The following is a 24,285-nucleotide window of genomic DNA, read 5'->3' as shown; positions in this document are numbered from 1 at the left end:
GGAGCTAGCCAGGTTTGGGGCTCATGGGGGTTTGGGATTTACGCAGGGAAAGGAAAAGGTAATATTCCAGGCTAAGGAAGAGAAGGCCCCGAGGCACGTGGAACTGCAGTGCAGTGAATGAACAGAGTAATGTGGACCAAGGATTAACCCAGGAGCCAGATTGCTCAGGACCTACAAATCCATTGTAAGGATCTGGACTTTAAATTAAAGGTGGTGGGAAGTCCATCCTGCATGTACTTACTGTTCTTCAAAATGCATCTTAGTTTACTGTGAAGGCCATTAGACACAATAGGTATGGCTATTAAATGAGCTCATGTAATCACAATGATACGTTGTGATACACAACCATAATAAAGCATGACATCTAACCCAAGAAAGGAACCCACAAAAAAGCCTCTGCTAGTGAGAGGATCCCAGGGACTTCAGAAATTCAACAACGTAGTAGGTCTACTTCTTTCAAAACAAAGGTGTCCACATGGGTTGTTTGCCATTCATGTGGTTTACTAACAATGCAGATTGCCGAGGAAACCAAGCCCAGCCTGGACACCTCACCCTCCTTAGCTCCTCTGCCTCCTGTTCCCTTTTCCTGCACCTTGACCTCTTATTCTCTCCTATCTGCTGTCCTGGTCTGATGCACCCCTTCCCTCTACTATAAGGAGTCTACTGTGTCTGTAAGAGGAGAGCATTTGACGATAAGAAATGCCAGTCTAATAGGAATGCCTCTTTCCCTCACCCCGTATATCTAGAATCTCATGCAGAGTTCACAGTTCTTGGAGGGTCCTGGTTCTGAGAGCCCAGAGCCGTGAACACCACGTTAATGGAGGATTAGCACTGAATGTTACGCTAGAGAAAGTTTCCAAAAGCATATTGCAAATGACTCTTGACAACTTCGGCAGAGAAAAAAACCACATAATTAGCTTGAACTTTTTAAACTAAAAAACACCTGACTCTGACTCTGTGTGATTAGGATATAAGCAGGCTCTATATTAAAAATAAGCACACCGGTCATACTGTTAAGGGACATATTTAAAAACTAAAAATGACCATCATTTTTTTTTCTTTTTGCTTGGAGGTGAGAGGTTTAGTCTGTTTCTATTTTGACTATCACAACTAGTCTTCCCCCTAACACCTCCATGAAACATTGGCATAATGCTAGAGTTTGGATGAACAAAGGCACTCCAAACTTTAAAAAACTGTCATTTCAAGGTCTCATTAGCTTGGCTGCTTTGCAGACTATTAATGGACCTTGGAGAACAATAACTCAAGTTTAAAACATTTTCAGGCATATGGGTCCACAGGGCAATGACTTGCTCTCTTGAAAAGACTCCTGCAGGCCCTTATGATTATAACAATCACTTGTGAACTCCAAGGTTCTCATTCTTTAGCCCCCCACACCCATCCCTAACACCCCATACTCATTTCTTGATAAAAGTTCTCCAGAGCGTTTGACACGAGAGGCACTGGCTCCAAGAAATAGATCTGTAAATCAGAAAAGAGGAAAAGTGTCATTGACTCAGGAAGGCAGTATTATACAATGTTATATACTGAAAAGCATCTCGAACCAGGACCCAAGAATTTAAAATTTTTGATTTTGCTACTTCATTGTGCAGCCCTAAACCTATCACTTGATTTCTGAGTGTCTTTGTTCTCACCAAGTGACACCATGGAGTTCGAAAACAGTATTACAGACATATTACAAATGGGGAGATAATGATGAGGAGCTTCTTGGTCTGACTCCTTTATTGATAAACCTTTTTTTATTGCCTCTGAAATGTTATGCCGGCTCTGTATTTTATTTGAAATGCCTTGACTTGATGTAACTGTGTAAGAGACAAGACTGATTCATGTTCAAGCCTGATAATACGACAGCTCACGGCTGGAAAGGAGCCTCTCTGATGGATGTCTCCACTATGCGAGCTCAAAGGATACTCTTGGTCACGTACAGCAAACCGCCGAAGTCCCAGAATCCCTTTCGACAGTTTTTTGGAGCTTTTAGAGAACAGTTTTTCAGTAGTTATTTCTCTCAGTACCTAATCATTTCCAGGTAGTAGTTTAGACTCATTAAGTCTTTGAAGTCACTAACGTGCTATTAAATGCATCACTGCTCCGGTGCATTAAATGACAGTGAAATGGTGGGCGCTTAGTCTGTGTGGCCAGCAGCGGCAGGAAATGGCTTGAGTGTCCCTCTGCAAAAGCCTGTATTTAAAAAGGAACTGCTCGTTCAGTCTGGGTGCTGAGTCTTAATACCCTTTGTTATGTTCTCACGATGTCCAGGGACACTTGTTTCCATAAATGCAGACACTGAAGCGTGAATCTGGAACACTTGCTTTCAGTATTCACAGATTCCCAGAGCAGACACAGAGTGATGCATGAAAAGGATGACTTTTACAATCTCAAAAGCATGTCCGCATTGGCTAAAAATGTTGTGTCCAGGTGCTACAGCTCTTACTTTGCATCCCTGTGAGTTTCTAGAGGCGTGTCTGTGGAAGTGGGGTAGTTTGAAGTGTGGGGACCACTGAATCAGAGAAACACGTTGTGTGTGCGTGTGTATGTTTTATTTGTTCCATTTACCAGTTAACTTGGGAGATTATGATTCAATAATTAGCTTTGTTTTCTGGTTCTCTAGGCAGATCCGTTTTCTACATAATCGTATTGTGTATCACTTTGTCCTTTATATTATGGTAAAAGTAACATAACATAATAAAAGGATGTGATCTTTTAATTGAGTTAATGTAGTTGATCATGGGAAAGGCTTTTGGAGATCATAAAGTTCCCTGCAGCAGGCACCTCATTTCCAGACCCTTTGGTTAGCTAGCAACTTCTATGTTTCAGAATATTGTATCTATTAGAAACAGTGTATTCTTCCATCCAGATGATTTTTGGTATGTGGTAGATTGGGGTTCCAAATGATTCATCTATTGTGATAGTCAGATGTGTGATCTCATATCTGAATAATCTGAAAATATTCTTTACTAGATTTACCTCTATTAAATTTGGCTGTATTAATTAATCAGTCAGAGCTAATTAAATGTGTTGATATAGATAGGATCAGAGTGTAGCCTAATTAATTCTAATCATTAAGCTGCTGAGATTGAAAGGGCTTGTGTCAGTGATAACTTTGTGTCCAAAGATTCTGCCACCTGCCCTCTGGGGTGGAATATTCCTAGATCGTAGTTGATATATTTACTCCTATAGAACCATCTAGATTCGTTCAAAAATTACTGAGGGACACAGTGCTCAAAGTCAAGTTTATGTTTCATGCTGGTGTTTAACAGATGCCAACTAAATGTTGGTCAAATGTATATGGCAGTTGGGTGAAGAAGCTAAAACACCTGGGATGAAAGTCCGGTAGACTGACCTAGGTGTACATTTTAGCTCTTAAGAAATCTTGCAGCCTCACTTTTCTCATCTGTAAAATAGAAATGATAACACCTCCAGATCTGAGGATTAGATAAACTCATGGACATTAAGAAGTGACACAGGAGGTCTCCATAAGTGAATGAATGGTATTTGGGAGCTTGCAGAGCCTAAGGAGGCATAGCTTGGTCGCGCAGCATAATTGGTTACGTAGAGAGCCTCTGGAGAGACTTGTAAAGTGCCAGTCCTGGTTCTGTGGCTACCAACAATGTGATTTGGAGGGAGTTCCTTAATCTTTCAAGCTGTATGAGTGTCCTATTGCTGCTGTAACAAATTATCACACATTTAGGGGTTTAAAACAACACCAATGTATTACCTTTCAGTTCTGGAGGCCCAGAAGTCCAGCATGGGTCTGACTGTGCTAAAATCAGGGTATTGGCAAGGTTGCTTTCATTCTGTAAGTTCTAGAGGAGAGTTCATTTTCTTTCCTTTTCCAGCTTCCAGGGGCCACCTGCATTCCTTGGCTTGTGGGTCCTACCTCCATTCTCAACGTATCTCTTTCCTTCAGAAGGACTCATAATTACATTGGACCCACCCACCTAAGCCAGGATACTCTCCCCATCTCAAAATGCTTAATGTAATCACATCTGCAAAAGTCCTTTTTGCCGTGTCAGGAAACATAATCACAAATCCTGGAGATTCGGATGTGTGCATTCTTGGGAGGCCATTATTCTGTCTACCTCTTCAGCCTTGGTTTTCTCCTCCACAAAACAGGGTAGTATAATATGAGCTATCTCAGAATTAGAGTAAGAAATACATAGGATAATGCGTGTGAAATGCTTATAATTCAGAGCCTACCACGCATCGTAAGCATTTAATACATGTTAACTATTATTGTTATCATTCTCAGTGAATGAATCTCCTAGTCCCTTCCTGCTACATAACCCAGGCATTCATGCCTCTACCTCAACAGAATGATCCAGAGGGCCTGTGTGATTCAGGACTGAAAAAGAAGGCGCCTTCCCACCAGCTATTCCTCCCCACTAGAATTCTTGGCAGCCACCAACTTAGAGCCATGGTTCTCTCAAAAAACAGAGATTTCTTCCAGTCATTCCTTAATCTCAGACAAGTTCTCTTCAAAGGAAGGGACGTAACTAAGAGGCTCATAATTCATAGAAACAGACCCAGAGGCAAGAAATAAGGGCTGCCTCTGTTTCTTCTCTTTCCATTCTGCACTCCTGTCATGCCAGTCAGCCTTCGTCTCAGGGAAAGGACCTTGGTGTGCAGAATGCCATTGTTTACTGCTGGGGATCTTACAGCACATAACTTCTGGCAGCGCATCCAGTCGGCCTGTTTCTTTTCTTTGTGGCCTATTTAATTTTGGCATGTGCATATATTAACCCCATATACTTGGCTGTGATTTTCTGGATAGCCATCATCAGAGTCCCTACAATGTCAATGCCATTTTCTGGGCTGTTTTATATTGTATCAGCCTGAGATATTCTCTACTGAGAGAATTTGAGGAGACAAAGGAAAGAATATCATGATACGAATTTATTTAATATTTAACTATGGGTTGGCCTCCATTCTCCTTTTTACGGACACTAATTTTACTAGACTGAAAATTTGTTAAATGTAAGATTTGCCCTTTAAAAATTATTTGTTCTGGCACAGATAAATTTTGAGAGACGTACAGAAGAATTAGTAAGGAGGAAGGGGGTTTAAAAATAACTTAGCAGACACTCTCATCTTTTCATATCCTTCGTGGACTGTAATCGGAACCCTGTGTTCTTTTCACGCTTTGTTACTGGTTCTGAATCTGTAAAAAGATAGTAATGGCCACACTGACATCCTCCCACCTGCCTATCTTAGCCCTCTCCTTCCATTTGCCCTCCCATCATCTTTATCTCAAAAGACAATTTCCTCATGTGGCTTCTGGAGCATATCATTCAAACCTGACCTTCCCAGAAAGCACCCGAGAGTTGTTATTTCCTTTTCCCGGTCAATCAAAAGTGCTGTGTCCTCAGTGAGTTTGTTTCAGCCAGATATTAGGGGAAACCAACCAAATTAATTACACTAAGGTGAACTTCCTGATTCTCCCAGGGAAATTTGCATTTTAAGGGCATAAACTTAATTTCCCCAGCTTTATTGAGGTGTAATTGACAAATAAAACTGTAATATATGTGAAGTGTACAACATGATTTGATATGTCTGTACATTTTGAAATGACTCCCACAAGCAAGTTAATTAACACACGCATCATGTCAAGTAGTTACTTTTTATTTTTTATGAGAAAGCTTAAGATTTACCCTCTTAGCAAAGTCCAAGCCTAAAATACATCATTACTTACCACGGTCACCATGCTGCACATCAGATCCGCAGAACTTACCCACCATATAACATTCTTTTTTCTCTTTTCCCACTATACTTGCTTGGTCTTTCTTTCTCAAACTTCTCTACTTTGTTGGTTTGAGTCAGATCCCCTAAGATACATAGAAATGAAGGAAGTGGATAAAGGAACAGAGTTAAGGAAAGGAAAAGAAAAGGGCAAGACGAGGAGGCTAGATCCAAGAAAGAGGGAATAGAGGAGAAGTAGAAGGACATGAAAGGGAATGCAGAAAACCCACGAGCTTTATGACTTGTAGGTCTGTTTCCTTCACGAAATCGTGGTATTGAGCAGCCCCTTAACTCCATGCTGCCCAGCTCCCCTTGGCATCCGCTCATGTGCGTCTTCAGTGATGCTTCAGCCTAGTTCAGTGTGTGTATGTGTGGGAATGTCCCATCAACACCATCCCCAGGAAAAAAGGAGAAGTTCGCTTGAGTCTTACTTCATACAATGCCATTTTGGTCTTTCTTAAGAAGCCTGGTGGGCTCTGTAGTCAGACATATCTGGTTTGGACAATTAGACAATTACTTAGTTTCTCTGAAGTTCAGTGTCCACGTCGGTAAATGGGGAATAACAATATCAATGCTGTTTTTTTAAGAGCATAATGAGGAAAGACCTACATAATGCTGGGACAGGGCAAGCCTTTTTGTAAGATGGTAATGATTTTAAGTAGTGTTGTGGCAATTATTCTTATTACTACCATTTCTTCTCCCAGAGAAAGTTTGATTTTCTTGTCCTGTTGCAGAAAACAATTTCCTTATCTGGCTCTGTCTTTTCTACCTCTCCTCCACACGTAACACTCCCTAACCCCAAAAAATCTAAAAAAGGCCATTTTAAAGCACACAAGTCTCCCTGGCCTATATCTCCATGCTCAATGCCATGTCCTACTCTTATTCTCACTTCGCTTCTCCCAGTTCTTCTCCTGGAAGTGAGTCCTAGAAATCCAGATAACAACTGACCCATCGTCAGTAGGTGCTTCAGTTTTTCCCCCCTAGCGCATTAGAATTGGACAAGGGGGGACCTATCAACTTTCTACTACTCGTTTATAATTTCTTTCGAGACAAAGGTGAGTTAGAATCCTTTTAAGCACCAAGAGTCACGCCATAATGTCCTAAAGCACTTTGGGTTTCTCGGATGCGAGTTTCTGCCTGACACGTGAATATTAAGTGTGTACACCCAGGCGTGCAGGCTGCTACCACGTGAGAAGCCCATCACTGCCTTGTGCTCGATGTCTTTCCTGTTTGCCTGACCTCAAGAGGCCCCCCACGAGCCTTCTTGCCCTCTCTCTGGGCAGTTGCTTTGCAGATCGCCTACTGTGACTGGCTTCTCCCTTTCACTAACAGTTGGTACTCCCTATAAAACAAAGCTACCTTTGATCCTCACCAACTCCTGGCCTTCTTCCTCTAAACCTGCCCACGTAAGCAACTATTAATTCCTTTATTTGTATATTCGTGTACATACATAACATTTTGGTGGGGCAAGGGTCCTTTTATCAAATCATTAAAAGGATCTAAACCTTAAACTAGGGACTGGACAACATTGCACTCCTTAATCAGCTAATACATTCTGTCATTTTGGAGCCTCTTTATTGAGATGGTGAAGTTAACTCAGTCACTTGAACAAAACTTGGAATTACAATCTTAAAGTTTTTCAAAAGATTTCACTTTTATAAGTGTCTATGTATATATACAGTGTAATCTCACTATAATAAGTGGGGCACAAAATGTAGTTATAAAATAGGGTTTTCCTATTACAAGATTAACGAAAAATAGTCTTCTACTTCTGGGGGGGAACTTTTCATTGATTTGTTTTCGTATATTAGATATGTAGGAAAAAGAAACGGGCCTGTGTTCATGAACAATGACATCTTACACTGAATTGAGAAGTTCCAAAATGAGTAGAAGGTAGTCATTTCCTAAAACCCATCCCCCAGAAGTTAAGAATTCAGCAGTCCCAGTAGGGGGACAAAGAAACCTCTCTCTCCAGGGTCAGAGACAACCATAGCTCCACCCTGACCAAGTGGCCTATACACATAACATACCTCCTGAGAAGTATAGATGCACACACGCACACACACACATGCATGCACACACAATTGTCTCAAAGTCACATCATATTGAATAAAAAAGGTGGTTCTCTGAAAAATCTTAGGTCCTCATGCAGTGTTGGAAGCATCAGTATAGACAGCCCCCCTCGTATAGTCTTTTTCCCTTTGGAGAGGTCCTTTCTTTTTTAATGTTTATTTACTTTTGAGAGGGAGAGAGAATGTGCCCAAGTGGGGATGAGAGTAGGGGAGACAGAGGATCCAAAGTGGGCTCCTCACTGACATCAGAGAGCCCGACACAAGGCTCAAACTCATGAACCACAAGATCGTGACCTGAGCCTAAGTCGGCTGCTTAACTGACTGAGCCACCCAGACACCCCAGGAGAGGTCCTTTTAAATGAAGAGAGGTCCTATTAATGGAGCTCCTAGACGGGGCTCTCCAGTCCTTCAGAAGCATCCTAATAACTTCGATCCCCACATTACAGAGTTCATATTTTGATCATCATCCTTCCAAAAGGCTCCTCTTTACCCTTTCCAGGTTGCTCCCAGCTTTGCTCTGCAATCTTCAAGCCCTTGCTAATAAGAAGGGGGAGGTGCGGGTGATCGCGGCTGCTAATGAGCAGGAGTCCTAGACTCTTCCCAAGCCAAACGAAAGCAAACAAAACCAAACAAAACCAAATGTCCTTAAACGTCTGGTACACGCTTCCCCCAGAACAGCAGGTCCCTTCCTGACTTGACAGTACTGCTGAGAGTAGTTCTTTCCAGAATAAAAATGGTTTTCTCTACTTTTTAATGGCATTCTTCTATTTCTTAAAGTTTGCCTCATTAGGTACCCATATCATTGTACGTAAATGTTCATGTATATTTACATTCCCCAAAGAATTAATTCTCTTCTCCCTGGGCTCAAAGTACAGTTTAAAGTGAGTCTTACAAACAGGAGAAACATATTACAAAGCAACGGAAGAACTCCAACCTAATGTTATGCAAATAGCATAACATTATTTTTATTTATTTATTTATTTTATTTACTTCTTTAACATTATTTATTTAACATAAATTTATTTTTTATTGATTTTTATTTATTGATTGATTTTTATTTTATTTATTGATTTATTTTACTTATTTTTTTAATTTATTTATTTATTTTGAGAGAGAGAGCATGAGCAGGGGGGAGGAGCAGAGAGAGAGAGGGAAAATCCCAAGCAGGCTCCATATGGTCAGCGCATAGCCGGATGCGGGACTCGATGTCACAAAACCCCCGAGATCTCCACCTGAGCTGAAACCCAAGAGTCGGACACTCAACCGACTGAGCCACCCAGGCACCCCTCAACTGTTATGCTATTTCTAGCTCAAACCTGGCTGTGTATCAGGAGCACCTATAGTGCTTTTAAAAACATAAACACTGGGCTCCAACCCCAGATTTTTGGTAGGTCTGGGTATTTGCATTTTTACAAGGTCCCCAGGCTAATGTGATGGGCAGCCACAGCTGAGAACTCTGAAAGTGGGTAATTTTGAAGAGAGATCAAATACCTGATAACGCATCCAGCTGGTGCTTATACTAAAATAGTGAGCTCATACCTATCACCCCGCAAACACAAAACCCAAGTTCCAAAAGATGACATTCAAAGTAAAAGAAATCTGAAACCCATTATAGCCATTTATTTTAGTAACAGCATTTCCCTACTTTCAGGGGCTCATCTTGATAAAGGACTGGGAAGTAAAAGCAAGTGCAATTATACTTTGCCTCAGGAAGGAGCTCTGAATACTTTTTTTATTATATTGCCAAAGATTAGGACGAGAATGTAAATCTGCGAAAGTCCTATCAGAGGCCTCTTTCATTAACAGAAATGGAAACAGGCATTTATATGCCACCAATAAATCAATTAGAGGAGGAAAGGAGCTTGAAATGGCCTTCACTGCAGTTATTAACTTCAGGGATTGCAGCGGGTGGTGATTGCTGAACCCAGCGCCCTTCTGCCATCCACCTGGAGCAAAGCAGAGGAAAATAAAGCATGGAAACAGTCTCGTCATACTAAACACAAGGTCTGCACGTCTTCAGTGTTTGCTCTAGTGGAGCAGAGACAAAGCAGAGCCAGACGTTTCTAAAAACATCATCGGCCTTTGTGGGTTTAAAACGTGAGAGTGTGAACCTGTGGGTGACGTGGTGCATTTATATGTGTCTGGGTTTACATCAATCTGGACGCTGGGATTCATTTCCATCTCCATGATTATTTCCGGTATGACGATGTTTTAGAATAGGAGGATTCCGTTAGGGAGTAGCACACAAAGGCATGAATTTCTCCTGAAGTTCGAGAGAGCCGTGGGCCTCTCCCCTCCATCTCCTTTTGGCCTCTTAATCCCCAAGTTCTATCAACGTATTTTCAGTTTACCAGTGTCAGGAAGTCTTAATTTGTATTGAACAGTGGCAGCTGGAGAAAGAGTACTGGTGATTGGAATTCATACTAGGTTAGGGATTTAAAACTTAAAAGCAAGAAAAAATGGGTTAGTTTTCTTCCCCTGCCAGAAAAAAAAATGTGTTTTGGGGTAATGCTTTTTACCTGCCTGGGTCTCAAGTTCTTCAGCTGTAACTTGGGAATAATAATATATCCCCAAGCTCCGCACAAGGTTATAGGGAGAAACATTTTATAATCTTTAGAAAGTTATACAAATGTAAGACACCACCAGTTTAAGATTTTACATTTGAAACTTCTGTCATGTGTAATAGTGTGTTTGGTATGGGTGATGTTGGATTAAAGAAGTGTCATGAAGGAAGCAACCCAAGAATGTGATACTTCAATGTGAACTTATTCTCACGATGCCAAGATGTAACTCACGTGTCTTCTAACACTGTGCCCTGTATTGTGATTTATTCTTTGCTTCTTGCTGGCTCCCACCTCTTCTACTGTTATTTCATCCCTCCCCCAGAAAGAGGGGCAGAGAGCAGGAGCCCTCCCTGTCTGGTTTTGTAGCCCCCTTTTGTTGGCAATGCTGGAAGAGGGTGAGTTGGCGAACTCCCTTTCTGTGAAGTCATTGCTGTTGCAGATTGTTTCCTCGACTGTGTGAAGTGGGGTGGGAGAGCAAAGGCTGAGCTCCTGTCCTCCACTGTTCTTCATGTGGACTGCAAATCACTAAGCCCCATCGCATCTGCCCTGACGCTCAAATCAGTCCTTGAGCGTAAGACGTCATATCCTTGCTTCCGAATCACGCAAGTATCCGGTGAACTGGACTCTTCCCTTAATCATGCGCTCCCATTCCTTAGCCCCCCTACCTAACTGATCTCTCCTCCGCTCAGTACGCTGGAGTCATCTTGCCACAATCTAAATGTGTACACATCAGTTCCCTACTTAACCTTGGGTAGCATCCAGTCTTCTACAGGAAAGCCCTGCTCTGTCTCGACATGAAGAATAGACCTTGTAATCTGATGCCCGTTCTGGCATCTCTGCTCACACTTGCACTCACCAATACTGAATTATTCCCAGTTCTCACACACTGTACTCTTGTTAAAGCTCCGTGGTTTTTTTTTTTTTTTCCCGGATTGCCTCTAACTCTGATTACCCTTTCTCCACTTATTTCTATCTGGAAAATTCTTGATTTTCCTTTAAAACTCTGTTCCAGAGTCACCCTTTGATGCTTCCTTCAGAGTTCCCAGAAATAAACTACTATCTTTAGTAATACATATTTTCATTATTTTACATATTACACCAAATTACAATTATCATTTGGAATAATCTGTTTCTTCTTCTAAACCGTGAGCTTCTTAAAAGCGAGGATCATGTCTTATTCATCTTTGGATCTTGAGAAACGAGCAGAGTATCTGACAAATTATAGCTACCTTATAAATATTTCTTAAGTAAATGAAATGGATAGCTTCTCAGAAGTGAAAACAACACATACTCTGTATAATTCATGGGACCGAACCTTAGTAAAGGAAATGTCTTAATGGGGCTCATCACTTATTCATCACCTGTTAGTTCCTTTTGCTGTTTTGACATTTATGTAATCTGGTAAATTCTAAGGTTGCAAGCATCTTGTCTACATGCAGGAGTAACAGAAACTCACCAAATTAGGCGTGTTGGTGAGCCACACACCTTGTGACATTTGTATTGTCACAGATGGGTTCTTTTCCCCTTCATCTCCTCCATATGACTTTGGGCAGCTGTTGATACACTAAATTCATGAAAAGCCGAGCTTCCTGACAATTGCAGAAGCAAGATAGCTCTCTGTAAAAACACCTCCTCTTGCCCCCACCGAAAGTTTTGCTTTTCTTTCTTTCTAAAGTCAAGCATTGTGTATCTCAAGGCCCACTGATCGGAGTTAAATTGGAAACTAAGGAGCACGGTGGTGGTCCTTGCCTATTTGATTCATAAGCTGACTGTCCATAAGTCCCTCTGTGGCATCCCTGTAAGCTATAAACTAGCAGGCCTCCCCTTGTTCCCGTGATGACTGTGGTCAATGGGTAGGAAGCGTGTATTCTCAATTTGATCTAATGGTGCTGCTTCCCAGGAAACTTTAGGGGTCAATTGAGAGATGTGTTACTTTCTTTTTACATTTTTAATTATATTCCACGCTTTCCGTTATTTCACACTACTGAGTTTCTGCTTCTTGTCCTCATAGGGTAAGCATTTTACTTCCAAGTGAGAATTAATTCCTATTATGTAACTAATGATGGTTCTTTTACGAGTTAATTAATCACAGAATGATGATGAACAGACCAAAAGGTGACACCAGTGTAGTCTACATCTATTTGCAACTTCTATTTCCTCAGATAAGATTTTGCTTTACAGTGTATGGCCCTAGGTCCTAATAGATGCAAATTAATTTCTCTCATTTCAAATAATTTCTGAAACCAGAGTAATCTGAACTGAACTCTTCTGTGAGTCGCTTTTGGGAAATATAGGTGAAGGTCTGTTTCATGGAGAGCAAACTTAGCTCTTACTGTTTTTCCTCTATTTTTGTTCCATTCTTTTTTTTTTTTTTTCAAAAATACTAACTGGACCTATCATTTACTGGTTGGATTTTGCTAAGCACTGTGAAGGATTTAGAATTTTTGAAGTTACTGCCTTCAAAGGCCTTACAGAGAGACACAAAAAGCTAATTAGGAAAGAGATGTCGCAAACAGTACCGATGGCGGGATTCAGGAAGTAAGCACTGTGAGTTTGGTGCCTAGTCTTCCTTTCCCCCATATTTTCCATCAGAACTTTCCAGCCTGCCATTCTTTGTGATTTATTTTTAAAGGTTCTTTTCATCTCATTTCAACATACAGACAGATGCAGGAACGTATCGTTGGTTCTATCCCCTGTCTCTCTATTGCTCCGGTTCGGCTTCTAAGCTCTTGAAATAAAGATTGGAAGCTGTATCCAGACTATTTTGTGAGTGTAAGATTATTATCTACCCACTTCCTCTGGAGTAAAGGAGATGGGGTTATATGAATCAGGAAGGGTGTGTCTTTCTCCAGATCTCTATATATCCACCATACTTGCATATTTAAAATCATCAAAAGAAAGTGCCTGTGTTCAGCAGTGAATTTTTACCAAATTGAAGACACTTCATTAATAACTCCACTCTTTTCCAATTAGTATTTAGGCCAGACCCCGGTTACATCATCACCCATCACGAATGGGAGCACGCTCCTCCCTTAACTCTGTAAACCAAGGCTGTTCCATGTCCTTCTTTCCCTTCCTGGCAGTAGGCAAATAACCCTTCCGTCATAGAAACAGCTGGTGAGGCTGTTTGACCAGTTTGACTGACATCACTTTGGTTGTCACCACTAATATTTTCTTTTACTCTCGGGTGAGTTATTTGTGCACAGCCCCATTATCTTTTGAGCCATCTTCTACAACCTAGTTCTGTTAAATTTACCCTCAGGTAGTCAGTGGCTCTCACACTCACCTATCTATCCACTTCTATGCCTATAATTACTTCTTTGTGGTTTCATTGCCTCTATGCTTTTGTATCCCCGCCCCCCCACTAGAGTGTAAACACTTGAGGGACAGGAACTCTGTCTGACTTGATCACTGTATACCCAGAACTTAATGTGATTCCTGAAGTACAGAAGGCACTCAATAAAGATTTATCAAGTGAATTTTCAGCATTGAGAAAAAAGGGATAGCAAGCAGGCTGTGGAGGTTCAGAGGAAAGGCACCAAACCCAGCCAATCATAGAGAGTTAGGAAGAATTTCAGAGCAAGACCCACCTAAACCAAGAGCTGATGGGTTATTGCAGATTAGCTAGGCACAGAGAGAGAGAAATCCAGACCAAAAAATAGCATAGACAGAGAAAGAGCAGGGTCCATTAAAGGGAGGCAAAAAGATCAGCTGTGCCTTCTGTTTACCATGCCTGAGAATCAAAACATGTTAGTATATGTGTATATTCATTGAGTGTATGAGAGAGGAAACTTTAGTTTTTAAAAGTTTCAGTATAATAAAAAATCAACTCCACCAACCTATAAAACCTTTACTATTTAGCCCAAAGTCCTCTAAAGTCTATTGGGCTAAACAACATTTCCATTAACTTTTCTCATTATCTTCTTTTTCCTCAAGTCAAATTTTAATTTTTAAATATTTTTTTATTGTGTGTCTTAACTGTTGGCATTTTCCTAGTACTTTTTAAATGGTTACTGCAGACAGTGGTATGGTTAAGTAGAGAGATGTGAACCTAACCACCTTGCATGAAATTATTATGTACAGAAAAACTGTTGCAGGTTCCAAACACTCAAATGGGAGATCAATATTTGGAAAATGACCTCCTTGTAAACTGAGATTTGAGGTGCATGGGGACAACCTCCTGCAGAATATGGCGGAAGGCAAACTGGTCTGGAGTCCAAATGTCTACGCCATTCACTTTGAGACTCTCAATCTCATCATTTGTCGAATGGAATCCATAATATCTGTTCTATATTCTTCGTAGGGATTCCCAAAACTGAAAGAGAAACTATATGTGAAATGAGTCACCTAACAGATGGCAGATGGTTGTATTCAGTTTTGCACAAGGTCATCTGCTATTGTGGTTATTTTTATGTTAGCAAATAAACATTTTATACCCCTCCAACAATTACAACAACATCGCGTATGGAAAAATATGCGTGGCAATTTAAATTGGTGAAAGTAAAGCTATACTTTTTAAATACACAGTTTTAAATAGTTTGTGTGTGTGGCATAACTATAGCAAGTGTGTTTACATAGAAATGGTTGTTTGCCTCATTAACAGGAGGGTAATAACGTTATAACCATTTTGTCTCATAGAATGATTGAAGATAGTGGGAAAAGAGGAAATACCATGGCAGAAAGAAGACAGCTGTTTGCAGAGATGAGTAAGTATGGAATTTTTAAGGAACACCACGTAGTTTCCATTGAATCCTCACAGAAAGACTGGAAATAACCATTTAATCCTTATGGCACTTGTGCTTGTCCTTAAAACCCTAAATTCTTTGTATAAAATGTACATTTAGGCATTTTTGCTTCCTATCAGGTAAGAGTTAAACTAGTCAGTGAATCATCATAATGTATTACTGGAGTGTATGTTTTCTATGAAGGAGAAAGTTTCGTTGAGCCGAACGCGTGTATACCCACACACAGACACGTGATAACCACTATTTAGTGTTGGCATTAATACAGTCCACAAAATTTTAAAGTCTGTGTTCATGCCCCCTCATTATCACAGCATCTGGCATATTGTAGGCACTAGATATAATTCGTGAGACGAATTATTGAACGTCTTAACTGCAATATGATAGCACATGTCCATGTTGGAAAAAAGAGAACTTGACATGGTGGGGGCACCCACCTCAAATTACATTTTATAAAGAAAAAAGTACAATTCCCTTATTGTCTTTTTATCTCTCCTTCCCTGCACAGGGAATAAGGATGAGCAGACATGAGTTGTAAGCCTTTCTCTCTGAGAAGGCTCTAGACAAAATTAGGTTTCCACTGAAGATTGGAACTGATTTGGCAAGAATGAGGGTCGGGAGCAGATAAAGGAAAGTCCCAGATAATAAGATTCATATTTTCCTTTATCATTTCCCAATAATCTGGAGGCACTGAGACCGCATCAGAACTAACAAAAAGGAAAGAAAATTAAAATTGATGTGAGAAATCTCAATCATGCTCCTTGCTTTTTTCCACTTTCAGAGACACGTCTGAAGTGCCTGAGAGAATTGCAGCCATGACCTTCCAATTTCCTAGGCCATATTTGGTCCTGTATATTCACTTCTGGCATGGCCGGTCACCTGGAGTTGTGACCTTTGTTGATGCAAATCTAACAGAGGAAGGAACCTAATTATTGCTGCTCATCTACACAAAATGCAAAGCAACACAGGTGTCCTTCCACACCATAGATTCTTAGACTGAAAGTCAGGAGCCACATACATTATGGGCCAGTGGTTTGTCAGAAAAAGAAAACTATATTAAAATTTAACATAACGAACCGCTAAAGCCTTGGAGGAAAGCTTTGAATATCCTTGTTACCAGCCAACACACTGCAAGAATTCTAAAAATGTGCTTATTTGATGCTTTTGTAAATACTCATGTAAGTTTAAGTCCCCTGTCACAGTTCCTCCTGGGGCAATTCTACCTGGGGCAATTCCTGGCACAAATACATATGTCACAAATGTCTTCCGTGTTAAAGTTGTCTGAATCAAAGGATGATGGACATAAGTTTTGCAGCCACAGAAACAGAAAAGCTCTAAGTTTTTCAAGTGAGAGAGACAGGAAAACTGCATTCGTTCCCAAATTGTAACTTTATCTTTTCATAGAAACTTCTCAAGGTTGTCATGCATCGTGCACTTTATTAAATCATTTTTTTTTATTTTTTAAGCTTATTTATTTATTCTGAGAGAGACAGTGTGAGTGGGGCACGGACAGAGAGAGAGAGAGGGAGAAAGAGAACGCCAAGCAGACTCCTCACTGTCAGCGCAGAGCTCAACGCATGACCTGAGCCAAAACCAAGAGTCAGGTGCTTCACTGACTGAGCCACCCAGGCACCCCTTAAATCATTTTATGAGTTCTCCTGATAAGTGATCAGAATTGTTAAGCAAGCCACACAAAGATGTATCTTTTTTCCTTGAGTATGCTAAATAATAGACTCAGATGTTGGCCAAAAACAGGTAAACATATCTGACCTTAACAATGCTTTCGTGAGCATTATATTTAGACCAACACTAAGTAGGACATGTCCACAGCAAGATTCTGCCAGATAAGACAACTGGCTGATTTCAAAGGGAAGAATTGATTTCGATAGATAGATTGTCATACAAAAGAGAAAGGTGATCTCACTGAGAATGTGTGAAATAGTTGAAAAATAATATGGGTTACCCCAGCAACTCTCTCTGAGGGACTGCAAACAAAGACAAGGAAGCTATTAACAGGGAAGACTGACCTCAGGCCTTGGAAAGTAAGTTCCTCCAAGAATCCGTGAGGGAGCTAAAAAAGAAGGAGGAAATTGTAAATCTGGTCAGCTGAATATTTTCTAGAAATAATTATTTTTTAAACAGCAAAAGAAAGTGCCAAAGAGATTTTTGTTTCGGAAATTACAAATGCCAAAGAAAAATTGCATGTGAAGGTGTTAAGGCAGGGAAGACTTAATTCAAGACTATTGCAATGCAGTCAAGACTATCACACGAGAGAAGGGAGATTGAACTCAACTCCCTGGAAGGCAGGAGGGTTTTTAAATGCCAGAGTGAGCTAGTAGCGAGCTACTGCTAAAGTCCTAAAGATTATTCGTGGGGAAGGTGATCAGTTGTGTTTGCCAGTTGTCCCAACCAGGAGGTTAAGCTTCTACCCTCCACAGAGACTGGGAGATCTGCTCCAATGATTGCATTTCAAAGGTTTGGTTCCCAGGTCCTTAAGAAAGATATTTCTGGGATGTAAACCTGTCGAGAGGCTAGGAGATTACTTCTCAAAGGGGCAGACAGAGAATTTACAATGAAAAGTTTTCTAAAGTAAATGCTCTAAGAAAAGGAGCTCAGAGGCTTAGAGTCAGGAAGAAGCCTGTCTGAAATTTAGTCAGGCTCAGGGAAATGTTAAGGCATCTTAGCCTTACAAAGGCCAGAGAACAAAGGACATAGCGAACAGAGAACAATAATTGATAAGAACAACTGGTAAGAAATTTAGGCAAATTCAGGTGATTACAGCACGTATGCATTAAACATCTACTCTGAGCTCATAACCACAGGCCTCAGAAGCAAAAAGAAATGGCAAAGAAATGAAATTAAGGATAGCGTGGACTCACATATAAGCAAAAAAAGACTAGCCTTGTCTTAAAAAAAAAAAAAAGCAAAACGAAACACTGACTCTGTGGCCACCAACTTCAATTAAAGAAATTCTAGACAGGTTGCCCTTAACCAAAAATTCCCTTCAGTATAATGCCCTAATTATCAGTTTATTTGGTACCTTAGATTAAAACTAAAAAGACTAGTTAAATGTAAATGTCATCCTCACCTTGGCTTTTCAGCCATCAAATAAGTTTATCAGATTGGCTTTTAGCAGAATAAATTGTTCTTGGAATTAAATCACCTTCTCTTTTTCTGCTCTCAGAGGATATCACTCGGCCTTATATGACACTTACTTATGAACTTGTCAGTCATTGTTGTGAATGCTTCCTAAGGTAGCTTAAGGAAGGTAAACCATAGACTTTTACCTTCAAATCCATTCTCTTTAGATGCTGAATAAATGTTGGTTTAAAAGCCTACAGGGCACAGGATAGGTAGGTTTTAATGAGAGGAGAGTGATTGGAAGACATTCCTTCAGAATAAGGAAGGCTATCTAACAGGATAAGGAAGGGCCTGAGGAGAAATCACAATGATACCACTGGCCTCTGCTCAGAGGAGCGATGGAAAATCAAAGGGAGGCAAGTGTAGGTACTTGGAAAGCACCCGAATCCTTCAAAGGCAGATAGTTCTTCAGGAAGTAGACTACAAGTCAGCACGTGGCTAATGGGAATGGAACCTACAGCATGATTTTGCAATGCACACTGTGACTTTTAGGAAAATTGATTTCAAAAATTGAAAACAACGACACGAATGAGCCCACTGCTATGAGCCCACCATACACACCACTATAGGCCATGGTGGACTATTTCCACTTGCTTCTTCATTTCTCTTGCTATTCAGCCTCTTTAAGATGTTAATACCATGGGTCACCATCCTGGAAATACTCTCTGATGTCACCACCCAAGTCTGGTCTCCTGCTGATTTTGACCACTGCCGTTCTCTTTTTCTGTCTCTTAGCAGATCCCAGACACCCTGAAGCCAGATCATACCAAAGCTTTGTTCTTGAACAAGTCCCTCCATATACAATTTTACTTTCTCTCAAGGCTTCACCTTTATTGTCATGGCTCCCAAGTTTCAAGGAGTCCTTCAAAACCACATCCATGTTCTCCTGAACCATCTTATCCAGAATAGTCAGCATATAAAGTCAGTGTCCCTCCAGCCTTGCTTCCTCACTGTCAAGCCTTCTACTGATGAAACAACTTGAGGTGGGCTCACCATTTATTCCACTAACAGTGCCCATGGCTGTATGCAGAGTCTTCTCTTGGAAGAATATTCCCAGTCTTGGCCCAGTTAAGACAAATTGCTACATTTTATGTTTGTTGGTAATTCTGAGAATGTATTCCATAGTCAGGAGTTCCATATCTGTATCTCCAACTGCCGCTGATACCTCCACTTGGACATCCACAAGCATCTCAATCCATGTAAGCCCAAAACTGAACTCTTCATTCACGCACCTACAAACCTATGCCTCCTGTTTGTACCTTGGCTCAGAGAGGGCCTCCCCACCCCACTAAGTGTCCTAAGAGAGAAATTTGACCATTATCCTTGACCCCCTAGCTCCTTTACCTCTCTCTCACTCTCTCTCTACTTCACATACACACACACACACACACACACACACACACAATCAGCAAGCATGGAAGAGTTCAGACATGGAATCTTCATAGGTTTCATCTTTATTCTGTAAATATTTGTTGAGCAAATTTGAAAAATGAATGAGATATTTAATTATCTTAATGACTTTATAAAAGGCTTTATAATGAGCTATCAAAACATGAAAGGCAAAATATACTTTAATTGTGTGAAACTATTTAGAATGTAATAAAACTAGGGGCACCTGGCTGGCTCAGTCGATTAAGTGTCGGACTTCAGCTCAGGTCATGATCTCATGGTTCATGGGTTCAAGCCCCACGTCAGGCTCTTGCCGACAGCTCAGAGCCTAGAGTCTGCTTCGGATTCTGTCTCCCTCACTCTCTGCCCTTCCCCCACTCACACTGTGTCTGTCTCTCAAAACAAATAATTACAAAAATTTTAAAAATTATTAGAATGTAATAAAACTAAAGCCAAGAAGTAGGTAAGATAGGTTGGTTGGTTGGTTGGTTGGTTGGTTGGTTGGTTGGTTGGATAAATAGATAGATGGACGAATGGAGGGAAAGAATGTAAGAGGTAGGAGGAAGGAAGAGAGGGAGAGAAGGAGGAAAGGAAGGACAGAGAGGAAGAGCAGAGAAAAATCTTGAAAGGAAGAACAAAAAAAGGAAAAACAGGATTTGTAGGAGATAACAGTGTGATCAATCAGAATTTCTTAACTGCATCTTTGTTTTTGTCTTTATCACCTTCTTCCAAGTATGACGTGGATATGAGAGATTGGAAGACAAGATACAAGAGCATCAAATTGCCTTAAGTGGATTAGCTTTAAATGTTCATTATGAAAAGTGTCAAAAATATAAAGAAGTGGAGACAGTAATATTCATCTCTGCCCTTAATTATTTAGCCCCAGTCCCTTCTGTATAATTATGAAGCAAATCTAAGGTATTATTTAAATGAGTTGAATCTGCATGTTTTAAAGAATTATATCCCAGTGATACAATAATACAGGGAAAAATATCATCCATTTTTTTCAGAAATAATGAGACCATTGCAAAAAAATTAAAAATAGGGAAATGCTATACTCATTTTTTATTAAGAAGGAAGAATATGGCTTCTTGAGAGTCTAGGGTATGAACTTGTAGGTTTTATGATAAGATGGATTCATTTTCAGGTCATGGAAAAAATATAGTGCTAATCCTAGACATTTCAACATGCTAAGAACAAGGATTGCTCTATTGACTTCTTTATGCATTTATTCAAATTCTATCTTTTTTATAAAGGAATTAAGTCAGCTAATTTCCCTTTTTAATAAGGCTCCTAGACTGCTAGCTCAGGAAAATACTATAGCATAAAAATGAACCTTAATTCAACAAGATACTGACAAAGTCTCTTATGTTGTGCATGTGTTGGAGATGTGAGTCAGTTTGCCATACAATTAGGTTGATTTATAGGTCGTGTTGTGACCGTATCTGCAGGAATAAGCAATGGGTCAATCAACTTGGAAGGCAGCCTCTAGTAGCATACTAGAAGAGTCTATGTGTGGCCCTGTTCAGGTGCTTGGTTTTAACCAATAACTTGGACACAGAAGACCTGCAACTACTCCCAAGGCAAACTACAAACTTATAGACTTTCAAGAAGAGACTACCCATGTAAAACTGAATTAAGTTTCTGGTTTATTGGGGGTGGGACAAATAAATATTTTAAACAAGGGGGATAAGCAGAGCAAGAGCCTGTGCAGCATGTCTCAGCTCAGCGTTTGTGGGTCCCAGAATCCAGATGGATCCTGTGGTTGCCACTTACATGGTCTGTGTAAGGTGCATCCCCTTTGAACTTCAGCCAGGAAGAACTTCTACAAATAGGAAACATCTAGAGACCCTCAGACCCCTTCCTGATTCTTGAACAAAAAGAGGGTCAGTTAAGTCCACATCATGATAGGGCAGGGGAGAACAGTCAGTGCACTCCCATCCCTAAGCATCATCATTACTACATGTAGGAGAGGTGCACCTTTGCCAAATTGCCCCTAGAGCCTCTATGAGAGGGAGGTGCAGAGGAGCTAGTATTTCTGTCCTCAGAGGATAAAGTTTTGCTGGAACTAAGACATTTAATTGTCTGCTGCATCACAGCCCTTTTATACCTGCGGATTATCATTATTCTTAAAGAATTCACGCAACTCATCTATGTCCCTAATGTCTTCTTTTAAAGGATTATTTTCAGATACTGAGACTCTCTTGACTGTTGAGCCAAGCTCAGCATCAGTAAAAGTACATCCTCATCAGGGGAAAAGGCAGATTTAGTGTTCAGGTATTTCTGATAGTCTCTCTGTCTCTGGTTATCCAGAACCCTAGAGAATTAAGTTTCTAAATGAGCCTCTCAGATTTACAGAAGACACAAAACTGGGAAGGCCCTTGGAAATGCCAGTGGCAAAATCAAAATTTTTAAAACTATCAGAACAATTACAAGCATGAGATAAAAATTAAAAGAAACTAACCAGATAAATATGAAGTCCTATCTTCAGCCTCCAAATAAGCATTTAAGTAGAAAATAGAAAAGATGTGATCATATGTAAATACATACGATTTTTTTCAGCTTTTTAATGAAAAGAACTAGAGGAACGAGCCATTTATTTTTTAAAATTGCATTCGTGGGGTGCCTGGGTGGCTCAGTCAGTTGAGCGTCCCAGCTCTTGATTTTGGCTCAGGTCATGAACCTGAGGTCTTGGGATCGAGCCCAACATCAGGCTCCGTGTTGAGCATGGAGCCTGCTTAAAATTCTCTCTCTCTCTGTCTGTCTCTCTCTCTCTCCTTCTGCCCCTCTCTCCCATTTTCTCTCTCTCTCTCTGTAAAATAAAAAAAAAAATTAATTGCATTCATAATTGTCCCTATCAAAACTGGTCATGATTGCTTTCTATATATTCTATACAGAGGAGGCAAATTTGGGTTAATTTTGTATATCTCACTTCAATGAGATATGAGCCATCCATAGAGCAGAAGGACCAGAATGGATGAAGGTCTCAAAACTGTCTGATGATAATAGAGAATAATGATAGCAACATCCACGTATTGAAGCCCTATTGTAGGCCTCACTCTGTGATAGACATTGTGCATGCAATGGTTATGGAGTTGAACGGCTCCAATGTCAAAAGGTCAAGAGGTTATGTCCCCCGCCAAACTTTAAACTCCACAAGGGCAGGGGCTTTTCTACATAACCTTCAGATGGTAATGAAGATGCTAATCAAGGTGCTTCCCAATGTGTAAATTATCAAGTGGCTAGAAGCAAACCTTCTGTGTCTCTAGAAGGGAAATCACATCAAGTGGATTGAACTTATCAGAAGGCAAATTAAAGCTCAAATATAAAAAAGAAATTTCTATCACTTATTGTTGCTAAGGAAATGTACAGGAAACCTTTTTAGGAGTCCCACCTGCTAGTAGGTGCTCACTATATACAAGCTTCAGAGGTTACCAGCTGGTAAAGCTGATGCTGTTATCTCCATATACATGAAGAAATCAGAGACCAAGTAAAAACTTGTCAAAGTTCACATAACTGGGAAATGACAGATTAAGGTTTACTCTAAAGCTCATTTATTTTCACAAGTGATAATCATTCCTGTCATTGGAAATAATCTTCTATGGCCATTGTCTACCTGTCCCGCTCTTGAGAACATTCTCCGTTTAGGAGAATTCCTGCACTGGGTGAGGGTTAAGCCCTCTCTCTTTGGTTCTTCAGGAACTCAGTATCAATGAGCCTGTTTGTCAAGTAATCAACTCTCATAAGAATGAATGTTTAATGATCTGCCTCATAAAACTATAAAGCAATAGGAGTATTGGTATCATTTGTGAATGAATCTAAAGAGATCAGTTTGATTCAAGGGAATGTTGATGCTCTCAGTGCAGGACACGTGCTAATTCATCCCGAGTTTGATTAGAAAAGCACTTAATTGGCCTCCCAATATAATTACTTCTAGGCCAGCTCATTTACTTGCTGCCCTATTATATTTTGAAGCATTCATGTAGCACTTTTACTGGTGAAGTTCAATATATGTCAAAAATAGCTCTCTGCCTTTATATCTGTTATGAACCATAAACAGGGCTTAACGAATGCCAAATATTGAGAAGCAGAAAAGAACAGACATTTGTTGAAAGTCTGCTTTGTCTTAGACACAGTCTAGAGATGAGCCCATTCAGAGAAGGGTGGGAGGACCACCAGGATCTCTGGTGTGAATGGGACAAAGAGCCCATCTGCAGGGCATTGTGTGGAGACTCGCCCAAGCCGGGCAGAGGTCCTGGGTAGAGGGTGGTGGGAAATACCGTTGGGTAGGTGGCATGGGAAGAGCTTGGATTGGATTCTGAGCAGAACATTCAGACCTGGTGCTGTGAGCATCAGAAACCATGCTGGATTCTTGAGAGGAAGAGTAGAATGAGGAAAGTAGTTGAAGAATATGGGGAACACGTACTTCTATGTTAGAGAGGAAACGGAAGCTCCGGTATAAAAAAGAGTAGTGGTTGTTTTTAGAAAGTCTCCTGTGAGGTTGACAGGCAGGTTTGCAGGATAGACCCTAGTAATACTAATGAATACTTACACAGCTCGAACTACATGCCAGGCAGTGCCCTCTGTGCTTAATTATAGTCACTCATGTATCCTCATAATTCT

At 40.4% G+C, this 24,285-nt stretch overlaps 1 protein-coding gene across 5 annotated transcripts in view; it reads left to right on the top strand.

The window, feature by feature from the left end:
• DTNA (dystrobrevin alpha) overlaps positions 1-24,285 on the top strand; it is a 356,259-nt gene that overhangs the window by 213,677 nt on the left and 118,297 nt on the right. For all 5 annotated transcript variants that reach the window (XM_032595369.1, XM_032595370.1, XM_032595372.1 and 2 more), the window contains one exon: positions 15,029-15,096. In XM_032595369.1, coding sequence (XP_032451260.1) covers positions 15,030-15,096 — 67 coding nt within the window. In that variant the 5' untranslated portion in view covers position 15,029. The remainder of the gene's footprint in view (positions 1-15,028; positions 15,097-24,285) is intronic.

The sequence above is a fragment of the Lynx canadensis genome, chromosome D3 (genome assembly GCF_007474595.2).
Source record: "Lynx canadensis isolate LIC74 chromosome D3, mLynCan4.pri.v2, whole genome shotgun sequence".
NCBI classification, from domain to species: domain Eukaryota; kingdom Metazoa; phylum Chordata; class Mammalia; order Carnivora; family Felidae; genus Lynx; species Lynx canadensis.
This window is presented reverse-complemented; position numbering and strand designations above follow the sequence as displayed.